Source organism: Gossypium hirsutum, chromosome A05 (genome assembly GCF_007990345.1).
Source record: "Gossypium hirsutum isolate 1008001.06 chromosome A05, Gossypium_hirsutum_v2.1, whole genome shotgun sequence".
NCBI lineage: Eukaryota > Viridiplantae > Streptophyta > Magnoliopsida > Malvales > Malvaceae > Gossypium > Gossypium hirsutum.
Window position 1 is genome coordinate 55,644,309 of NC_053428.1, and position 11,787 is coordinate 55,656,095.

The window sequence follows — 11,787 nt, forward strand, 5'->3', positions numbered from 1 at the left end:
TCATAAAAAAATAACATAATGAGATACAATCACCTTACCATCTGGTGTGAGGCAACCAATTCAAACAATTCCATATATGTAGTAGCAGAATGTGAAAAGGGCAATTTATGTGATTTCCTTTTCTGACAGGCAACACAAATATTATCAAGGCATTTTTTATTTAAAACAATTCCACACTTATTAAGAACACTTTTAACAGTTACAAGAGAAGGATGATCAAGCCTTTTATGCCATAGTGTAAAATCATCATCATCTGAAGGATAATCATGGATCCGAGTGTTGTGAATAGAAGGATTTAAAGTAGGAGAAACAGATGGGTCTACAAAAAACTGATAGAGACCATCACAAACTTGGCCTCGCAGTAAAATTTCCTGTGTCTGGATGTTCCTAATAACACATGAGAGGGGTGAAATTCAAAAAATACATTATTGTCGGTAGTAAATTGAGAGAAGACATAAGGTTTTTCTAGATGCTAGATACACACAAGACATTAGAAAGATGTAATAATTTCTTCGTTGTTGGTAAAACAGTATTCCAAATGGATGAAATTTTAATGGGAGCCCCATTTCCTATTAAAAGAGAAGAGGTTCTTGTATAAGATGTGGATGCATTTAAACTAAACGTATTCTGACAGACATGATAAGTGGCCCTTAAGTCTAGATACCATGATGAGGTTCCTATCGGCATAGGAACATATGAGTTAGAATTATCAAAGTTGGAACCATATTGCGTAGCATTCAAAAAATCAGATGCATGAAAATCAGGAATTCAAGGTAGCCCAACACACTGTTAGGAGTCAACATCAAATACACGAGCTCGTGGTTTAGTTCGCCATGAAACTTTAGGAGTATTATTTGGCATAAAGCCTCCAAGATCAACATAATTAGCATTAGGCCCAAGTGAATTTTTTACTAGTATTGGCCTGCTCACTATGCAGCCCATTATTCTGTCCAAGAGACTGCCCAACATTCGGCCCAACAGACTGCCCAACATTCGGCTTAATAGACTGCCCAGCATTCAGCCTAACAGACTACCCAGCATGCGGTCCAAGAGACTGCCCAGGAATCTGCTTAAGATATTACCCAGCATGAGCCGGCCTCTGCACCAAAGTAGATGGCCCAGTACTGCGTTGGCCAAAATCATTCCCCAAATTGTGCTGCACATCACGACCAAAGAATGGTCTAGCATATGAGCCACAAAAATCAGACGGACCACCAAACCATGCATTAGTCAATCCACCTGCAAGGCCAAATCCATAGCCAGCATCACTAGGGCACGAATAGTCAAAATTAGGAGCCCTAGCTTGCGGCTGATAATTGCCACCATTTTGCAAACCTCCTAACGAATTATCTCTAGACCCGAAACCCCCGAACAGAATAGAACGGCCAGCAAACTCATCCCCTCGTAACCCTTGGCTATCATGCAAAGAAGAAAACTGCACCGTGGTAGAGCCGTTCAGGCGGCCATAATTGCGGTTGAAACAATAGAAGTAGCATTGTACCAAATGACTAAAGCGGCTGCATATTTGGCACTGTGTTCGTGGTCGAAACCCTCACCCACGCGAACCTGCCACCACGCGCATCTCGCAAATCGGAGGCAACCATCGTAGCGATTGACGTTTCGATTAGATGAGCATGCATTGAAACCTCACGCGCCGCTCACATTTTTCTACTCTCAAATTCCAGAAGAACAACAAGGTGCTGGAAGGGAAGGGTCTCCATCGAGAATGAAGCCAACGTTAAAATCGCATCAAAGTCTGACGAGAGACCAGTCAAAATAACTTCCACTTTTTCGGTCTCTGACACCTCCAATCCAGACGCTGCAAGTAATACACAAACATTTTTGTATTTTTGTTATATATTCCTTAACAGTTAAACACCCTTTTTCATAGAGTGAAGATCATGTTTAATCTAGGAGATTTTTGCACCAATAGAAGCAACGAAAAGATGATTCGCTGTACTCCATATCTCACATACAGACTTAGAAGAGGTAAAGTATGAAAAAAGAAAACTTATTGTAGATAGAAGCCATGAAGCTAACAACTTATCTTGTTGATTAAATGCATATGCCTCTGGATTTGGAGTGAGCCCAACTTCGGGAGAAGTAACGAACTGAGGCGGAGTAGAAAGCGTGCCCTCCAAGAATCCTTGTAGCACATACCCCTCTATGATCAGCCGAATATGGTGCTGCCACTGGACAAAATTGCCTTCCTCAAGTTTCACTGTGTCATAGCGCGGAAATGAATGGATCAGATGTGTGCTGGAGAAGGTCTAACTCACAGGATCAGCAGAGATAGAATCGACTGATGGTGCCATGTTGCGAAAGCGAAATCAGGTACTAGGACTAGGCAACTGATACCATGTTAGTAGCTCTATAAAATTGAAAACAAACTAAAAGAAAATTGAAAGAATAAAAGAGAGTTGATTGAAATATTATTGTGTTGTTAATCTGTTTATATCAGTATAGAGAACTGATTTATATACATGAGGAAGGTAGGCTAACTTCTGCTAACAGAATACTAGTCTTGATAACATACTAACAACTTGCCTAACACATTTGCATACTCTAATAGCCAACAACACTCGCGCTCTTCCAATTCACTAAGGAGTTTCAATTCGCCAAGAAATGTTTCTTCTCATTTTGAGTCATTCAAGGATAGGAGAAGGCAAGGCCCATATTGTAAGTTTGACAACTACACCACTTATGAAGTCTAGTAGTTTTGAAGGTAGCTTTAGGGATCAATGTCAATTCCACAACAACTTAGGGCTTAAAATGGAAGATTGTATCTTATTAAAAGACACCATGGAAATGAAGAAATGAGAGCGCAATCTTGGATAAATATAGAAATGATCCCATGGTGGTTTCGAGAAAACCCTCTGATCACATAACTTATGGGGTTCACTCTGTCACGAATAGAAAATCCATAAGCATAATTTGACAACCTGATGACCCTAACTTCCAACAGTCGTACCATCTTTTCATGTTTTGTTGAACAGGATCACTCATTCCCTTCAGTAAGGATTGAAAGTTCCCTGTACTTGTCAGGAGCTTTTGTTGTTGTAAGACTATTAGAACTAACCCTGTTAGAGTATTGCTGCCTCCGACCATCAGATCCCTTATTTCCCATTCCTTTAGCTCTTCAATTATTATTCCTGGCCATATCTCCAAATCCTAAAATCTTAAAAACAAAAAAACAAAAACAAAAGAACCTGAAACTTACCAAAAGACCAACTACGTTAAAGAAATTCAATAAAAAAAAACTTACACCGATTTCTTCACAGCCTCTTTAAAACTTTTACCTTATTTCAATCGCTAAAAGAACAAAAGTCATTCAAAATGCCAGAATCAAGCAATTTGTAGAAGAAGTGTATAAAGGAAGATAAAAAAAAATTCTAAAGACAAATACCCTCGTGCCACGTCGTGCACAATTATGAAACATCAACTCCCCCTCCAATCTCGAGAAAATGCATGTCCTCCTCATTTATTGGTGAATATCAACTAGCGCCCTTTTCAAATTCAAATAAACAGCGACACAACGTTTTCATCTACACGATACGCACTCCCTTTCTACCAAGAATGCATCATATGCATGATCACTTTTACTCGTCACAGAAATTGAATCAACTCAAGGAATATTACTTTATAACCTCCCTTTCGATTTAAGGAGGGGAAAGGGACAAATTGTTCAAGGCACCTCGCCCATATAGACTTTGCCGCCACAAGCTTATTGCACAATAACCACGAACATCTAGACCTAGCCAAGGGTAACACTTCACTGGGGTCAAGCTCTATGAAGGTACATATGCTTAGAATATGGAGCTTTTTTAGTCTACCTCGCCAATGACAAGTGTTAGGCCAAGGAAAAGTGTTAGGCCTTTTCTTACATGTCTTGCACGTGGGACCTCACCTAGGCTATCCCCATCCCTCCGTTGCCAACCTAGAGTAGTATTGTGTCTCCCAAGTGACTGACCATGATTGAGTCTACACCATGCATGTCTCAAGACCCAAGGTTAAGAGAGGGCCACTCTCACCTATAAATACCTCTTTTAACTATGGGTAAAGGATCTTGGGCTGACTACTCCCCTTCAACCTCTCATTCTACAATCCTACTTGAATTAAACCAAACAAATCCCAACCTCTCATGGCTCTTCACATACCACCATGTGAATCGTCACTTAAGCCTCCAACCTCCCTTTTCCTCAAATCATTTAAAGATAATGGAACTCACAAATAAAAGGTTTAAAGCTATCCTACACGAACTTAGATAAGTTCTAACATAACCTTTTTTTAGTACAACGAAGATTCGAACCCAACCCAAACTATTACCGGGAAAGTTGAACACTAGGCCAATAGGCCACAACTTGGGGTTTGACATAACTATTTTTTATATTCTCTAAGTTTTTCTATGTATTTAAAAGTTTAGAGTACTGTTTCTTCATACATGCATACATCCAAATATGTGTCGAACATGAATGTCAACTATGAATACTTTAAGAAAAGGGAAGAATATGTTTAAGTACTAATTTAACCATGACTATCTAGCTAGACAAAAATTTCAAATTATTTTGAAAAACTATAACATTATCACTAACATAATACATAAATTATTTATTGATATTTTTTTCTGATTATGTTCATTTGGAACTTATAAAGCATAAAAACCTCTCTGTCAAGGGATTTTCTAAGTGTTGAACATGATTCTGAAATTACTAAAAATGTGTTGAACCAAAAAAAAAAAAAAAGATTAGGTCAAAACAATGTCAAGACACAACTTGACACATCCAGTACTGATTTGGTTTTAAAGGGTTCTTTTAATGTTCAAGTGCACAAATATCCAAACACAAGTCTCCTACCAGAATATTTGTATTATAAAATCGGAAGATTCAAAAAAAGAAAGCCACGATCCTAACCTCCATTGATATGGCATTAACATTATTGGAGTTGTTGAAGGCCTTCTTCTCCATAGATGAGCTTGGAACATCTTTACTAGCAAGCGGTCCCCTGGTCGGGTGTTGATCAACACCAAAAAGGTCTTCAAAGTTGCGGAAAGATAAATCAATATCAGGTATGTTAAAATCATCTTGGCAAAATGTGTCTTCACAAACTCCAAGATCTTGCATATTTTGGGACCATAACTGTGGAATTCAATTATGAAACACTGTTAACTTCAAAGACCCATCATTCTCAAATAATTAAGTAGCCATTCCTAATTTCCTAAAATATAAGTTAAACGCCCGGCTATGAGAATTATCAGGCATGTTACACAGACTCAAGCTCTAGATAAGGTATGTGTTTGAACGAAGAAAACAAAGAATCCAGATAGCATCATATCCTATCACAAACACAAATATCATATATTGATACATCAGGAAAAATATTAAGTTCTATCAATTATGTATGGCCTATGCAATTGCCAGCCATAAAAGAAGTTTTCTATCCTCAGAGAACCCTACGTTCAATCAATTATGAATTAAACATGAGTAGTGATCTACGGTTAATAATTAACCATCTATTTCAATGACTTGTGTGATCAGTGGAACAAACCTGACTATTGCGGATTGGACTTTTACATTGCCAAATAGATTCTCCGTAAAAAGGCATCCCGGAAGTTGAAGACGACAATAGGTTCTCCATATCCGTATTTAGCTCCTCGAGCGGATTGTCACTTTGGTGGATATTTGTATCAGTATCTTGGACTAGATTACTATCATCGTTTTTTGAAGAGTTGCATATTGAAGAAGATGTGTCTGCTTGTTCTAGGCTACAATTGAGAGGCAAATGGCAATCTCCCTCAGTGAGCTGAAATTTTTTCAGGTCAATAATCTGTTGTAGAATCAGTGAAGTATTTTTCAATTGCTGAACTCTGCTAATAACCTGCAATAACAATAACAAGAGCACAATAAAGAGGTTAATAATCTCTCCTTAGCCCTCAGGAACTATGAAGTGTGTTATTAATCTATATTATATATGCCCTGAAGAGCAAACTCTTAGTGTCAAAAGGAGTTCCAAGTTTGAAATGACCTAATTCATCGTGGTTTTAAGTCATCCGATTACATTTCAAAACTACAGATTACTATTGGTTTTAATATCCATTACATTCGTTTACCCAGGCTATGTTACTCGGACATAGGTGTATGTCAAAGATGGTTACGTGTTTGATAGGAATGTGTTTAGTTTTTTCTAAGTTTTTCCATATATTGGAGATTCCTTGGAAGCTCATATCCAAAATTCATTGGATGCGGGTACATCAAGAAAAATGAAGAGTTGGAAGAAGATAGTATCCTGGAACATGTCTTAGGTAGAAATGAAGAATCTATTGCACATCCAAAATTCTACAAAAAAAGCCCGGTAGATTAAACATTTTACAGATGGAAAGACCACCATGTGGAAGAAAAGAAAAGGAGATTTGAAAATGAAGAGTAGTAGTTAAAAGAAATGCAATGCAGTGCATTGCTCTTGGGCTGAATAGTTCTGTTATATGGTGTATCAAGTATTCATAGGACTTCAGATACTAATGTGTGTGTATTTATCTCTTAAAATGAAGAGCTATCATCCTTGCACCAATAACTAAGCAGCAGCAGAGTATAATATCACTAATTAGTTTCAGTAGGTTAGGAAAAGGAGTCACTCCTGGTGCTATCAAATGACAGGCAGCTCCATTCAGGTAATTTGCTCTGTCTTCATTTTAATTAAAAAACATGTGTCCAATACTAGTATCTAACACATATTAGGATATGGGTATAGAGACATTTCCTCCAAGGACCCTCCAAATACATGAAAAAACTTATAGAAAATTGAACCTACCCCTTTCAGACGAATACCTGAATCTGACAGTCACACCTAGGTCCGAGTAACTTACGCTTTCAGTTCACTGATCAAATAACCTGATTTTCTGATTGACTGACATATCGATGTTAACTAGGGCCTAAGTAGGCAGGTGAGAACCCTTAAGAAACTTGAGTCATTATTTTAAAACACATCTTTCTAGTGATTCTTTTTTTAGATGACAGGGTTGTATTATTTAAGCATGGTTTTAGGTACAATATAATGCATTTAGCATAATTTTTCATTTTAGGCAGGACAACTGGTGAACTTCAGGCAATCTAATTTCAGGTACAATACAAGGATATGTTCAGATTTTCTTTTTTTCTTACGTTTTTCCATGTATTTGGAGATACATAGAGAGGGTCATCTCCAAATACTCATTCGAACATCTTTTGGACATGAATACATCAAGAAAAATGAGGAGTCAAAGCAACAAAGTTTAGAACGGCTTACCGTAGGTTACTTAAGTTTGCTGCATATTACTGGGATCATGGTCACAAATTGTCAATAAAAATGTCAACGGTGCATGCATAGCCATAGCTGATTATAAATATAAGAATTCAAGAGAAATGTAAACAAATCACCAAGCTCTACTTGCTAGTAAATGCTACCATGAATTAACCTTGGTTCGTTGACAGTTTGATCCAGAGTTGTGTCCTGCAGCAGCGAGAGAAGTCATGCCGGATTTACTCAAAGAGACTCCGGCTCCCAAAGAAGACTGCCTTAAGTTCCCAGGTTCAACTGCTATGGGATTCATAGAAATACATGAATTGGACAAAGCCTGGTCTTGAGTAGCATTGTTATCCAATTCATTCAATTCAAAACCCCACAATGCTGCAAAATCCTTAGCCGAAGGGCACCCCAAATAGCTACTAACTGCTCGTCTCTGGTGGAGGTGGTGAGAAGAAACATCATGGACACTTTGGTCACAAACACGACACAAGAACATTCTGTGATTGAAACAACAAACATGTGATGGACGGTGCCGGCACAAGTCACAGAGGAGGGTACGAAGATGCCGGTTTGAAAGTGCATTGGCCGAATGGACCTTCGCGTCGCAAGAAAGGCACAGGTGCGCTGCATCAGACTTGCAATAAACAACTGGTCTTGAAGTTGTGCAGAACTCACAGCTTTTCTCCATTTCAAAGCTCCAAAATTCAAAAAATGTATTCTGGTATGTATATATATTCAAATCGTCAATTCAAATTCATGAGCTTGATAATGAAGAAAAATAGCATATTCTTTTAACGAAGAAATCTCCAACTTCACTTTCAGGATCTACAAAAGTTTATAATAAATACTGAGAAATCTAGAATATATATGTTGGTTGGAGTTCAATTTTGTGTGCGTGTTTGAAGTACTTGAATTTGTATCCAAACATAGGTGTGCGAATATGATCCTCCAAAGACTCTTAAGTAAATAAAAATCTTGAAATAAAATCAAATTTATTCATGTTCGACGGTGTGAATATGGAATCTGATTTAGAGATCAAAGGCACCTTACAAGCTTACACAGTATACAGAAAATTCGATTTTCTTAACGAAAAGGAACGAAAGAACCCTTAATTTCTATCAGTTCTAACTGCAAAAGGAAAAAATAAATAAATAAATAAAAATCAGTAATATGACAAATTCAGCAGAATTATTCTTTCATGCAACTCCATTTTTTTTTTGTCCGTGTTAAGAAATCTCCACAGCCAAGTAACTTCTAACAAAAATTGAAAAAGAAACAATCAAAATATAAATAAACCTCAGATATAACACTATACATCTATTCAGCTGATCGATTACACAAAAGAGATCTAAGAAACAAAGATCCAAAATTCAACAAATCCAATATGAACGATATATACCTTTGTGTTTGTTTCCCGAGAAAAACAAACAAAGCATGAAAGTTTTAAAAAGAAATCCAAGAACGTTCTGAATAAAATAGAAAAAGAAAACTGTGAGCTTTTTTATTGAGTTCTCATTTATCTTCACATTTCTTTCTCTATTTTCCCTTTGCTCGCTCTTTTCATTCAATTATCTATCCCTTGTGCCTTGTTTGGCTGACTTGTGCAGCGAAAGCGTGAACTTTATGCTGACGTGGAACTAACACGTTGCCCTTTGTGGGACCCGCCAACGTTATCCATTGTGCCTGTGAAACTGTTTCGTTTGGCGTTTCAGTTCTCTCATATCAAGTGATCCAGAAGTTTACCCGCCACACCAATAGCCCCTCGCCACGTTGTCGAACGGTTGCTATGAATGACGGCTGCAACCTACACAACCATTAATTATGTTCATCCAATAAAAGAAGTGTCAAAACTCTGAAAATTAATCCTTTATTCAACATGGCCAAGTACAAAAATTTACTTTTGATCCGCAAGCTTTTACTAATGTTTCTTTTTCGTCCACCACTTGCATAAAACTTATATTTATCATCACAATATTTATTACTGTTTTATTTTCATCCATATTCTTCTAAACGATTTTTATATTCATCCATTTTCTATCAAAAAAATAAAAATTAACAAAAATATCAGTTTAGCCACCTGAAATAAAATTTAAATATTTATGAGATTCATGTATATCTATATTTTTTAAATTAATTAAATTTTCTTCAAATTACTTTTAAAAAGCTCATTTATTCTTTTTTTTTAAATTTTCTCCCGAATCTCTTATTTTTTTGATATCTTGTTTATGTAGCTTAATGCCTTTAAAATTAGTTTTTTATATTCAACTTCTCAACTCTTTCATATTATTAATATCATTTTTTTTATTTTCTCATAAAAATAATTATATTCAAATAAAGTAAATGGGTTAATTTTTGTTTTCAAACACAAAAGGTAATTGATGAAAATTAGATATTAGTAAAGCTCATGGATAAAAGTGAAATACTAATGAGAGGTTAAGGATGATAAATGTAAAATTTAAAAGTAATGTATGAAAATTGAATTAAATAAAGTTTTGCTAGAAATGTTCATGAATGATAATAAATTTTATTATTTTCTAAAACAATATGAAATAAATTAATATTTTTAAATAAATACGATTTTAAATTTCTAAGCAATAAAATTTTTTGAAGTTTTTTTTCAAATATAGTCCTTAGTTTCCATATATACAATAATTAATTTGTTAGTTTTCAATATGTGCAGCTAAAAGTGCTTGTTTCCATTTTGGGTCAATATATTACTTAAGGGTAAGTAAAATTTGATTTGACTCAAAAAAATAGAAAAGAGTTTGAATTTTGAATTATTCGAATTGAGTTAATCGAATCAACTTGATTTTTTTTTCAATTCGAGTCGAGTTGAGTTTTCGAATTTGAATAACGTAAATAATTCAAATAAATCGAATATCAAACTATAATATTTTAAACTTTAAATTTATATTATTAATTAGTCTATTTATTTTACATTTTTACCCCCAACCCTTTTACTTTTCCCAAAACCTTTAACTACCCCAGCCTCCCTTTACCCCCAAATCAAAATCCTCCCCAAAAAAACCCTAAATGTTCCCCCAATCTTCTCCTTCATCAGCTCCCCCTATCTATCCCACCCAATGAAATCCCTCTCTCGTCCAATCATCCCTCATCCATTTTCATTACTATCGTCCACCTGAGCTTCGTTACTACTTCGCCCAACTCCTACAACTGCCAAGTTAAGCTTCACATGACTTTAAGGATTGAGGAAGCTGGTTTGAAAACTAAAAACAGTAAACCCAAAATCAAATTCCTAAAAGGTTATTGTTTGGAAACTAAAAAATATTCGTTACGTATTTGTTCGCTCCTCATCCCCTTCATGAATTTACAAAAATTTCTTAAAATTGAATTGTTTAATCACATTGAATTTTCTATTAACAATAATTAGTAATAATTTTATTTATGTCTACTATTTATATTATTGAATTGTTATATCTGTAATCATGCTGAATCTTTATCAATTTTTGTTAAAATTGAATTATTGATAACGCCATAAAATATTCGTGTTAAAATTTTTTGTTGGTATCAATTTTACATTTTATCTTTAAAATAGTTTTTATTAATTTTTTTTACATTTAATATATATTTTAATTTCAAAATACATAGTAAAAATAATCAAAAGAAAATTGAAGCAATCAACAAAACTAATTCATATATAAAGATTAATAAATAAATTATTAGGGGATGAAAGTTAATAATAAATTTGATTACGGTGGGTGGCAGTGGCTACAACCTACAAGGACCCTAAGTCAGCATGTCCACTCCCCCGCCCACAATTAGAACTGATGTGTTATTGTTACCAGTTTGTTGTGTACTTGTGTTATTGTTGCTGGTTTATTAAACTTTTATTGTGTTGTTTTTATTATTATTATTTTTTTGTTTTGTTGTTTGGACTGATGTAGTTTTTTGCTATATTTTGGGCTTTTGCTTATATTTTCTATTGTAATCTTGTTGTTTTGTTGCTATTATTTACTTGGATTCATATAGTTTACTTGGACTCATGTTGTTTTGCTTTTATTTGTTCACTTTTTTTGCTTCAATTTTTCTTTGTATGATCATGTTTAAAAATTTTAAAGAAAATTATTTTTAAAAAAATTACATAAAAATAAACAACACCAAGGTCATTCTTTTTAATTTAACTCGAACAAATATATTCGATTCGGTTCGGTTTGAATTTGTTAAACTAAGCTTTATTTGATAATATGTTTTGATATAACAAATTAAAATATTTTTAAATAAAAGTTAAGTTGAACAAATTGATAAAATCAAGTTGAAATGGTTTCAATTAAATCAAACATTTTCAATTATATTTTAACTGTTTTCAAACAAGTTAGTATTGCTCTAAGATACTTTTTGTCTAAGTATCGATAGTTTTCAAGATATCGATACTCATTCTAAAATTGATACCAAATTGACATTTTGTTTTCAATTTTCACAAAAAGTATCGATACCTTTTACCATGTATCAATAAATTTCCTTTGGTATCGTTGCAAACTAAATTTAACA

At 34.6% G+C, this 11,787-nt stretch overlaps 1 protein-coding gene across 6 annotated transcripts; it reads right to left on the reverse strand.

The window, feature by feature from the left end:
- Positions 1–750: 750 nt before the first annotated feature.
- On the reverse strand, positions 751–7,966 carry LOC107960072 (putative zinc finger protein At1g68190). 6 transcript variants are annotated; one of them, XM_041112617.1, is made up of 5 exons: positions 7,448–7,966; positions 5,545–5,874; positions 4,911–5,135; positions 3,080–3,178; positions 751–2,221 (listed from the first exon to the last, which is right to left on the reverse strand). In XM_041112617.1, the coding sequence occupies exons 1-4, from the start codon at positions 7,964–7,966 to the stop codon at positions 3,140–3,142; spliced, it is 1,113 nt and encodes a 370-aa protein (XP_040968551.1). In that variant the 3' UTR covers positions 751–2,221; positions 3,080–3,139. The 6 variants fall into 6 exon arrangements, with proteins under 6 accessions (XP_040968551.1, XP_040968550.1, XP_016751772.1 ...); XM_041112616.1 differs by having other exon boundaries at positions 751–2,351; XM_016896283.2 differs by having other exon boundaries at positions 2,972–3,178.
- Positions 7,967–11,787: the final 3,821 nt, after the last annotated feature.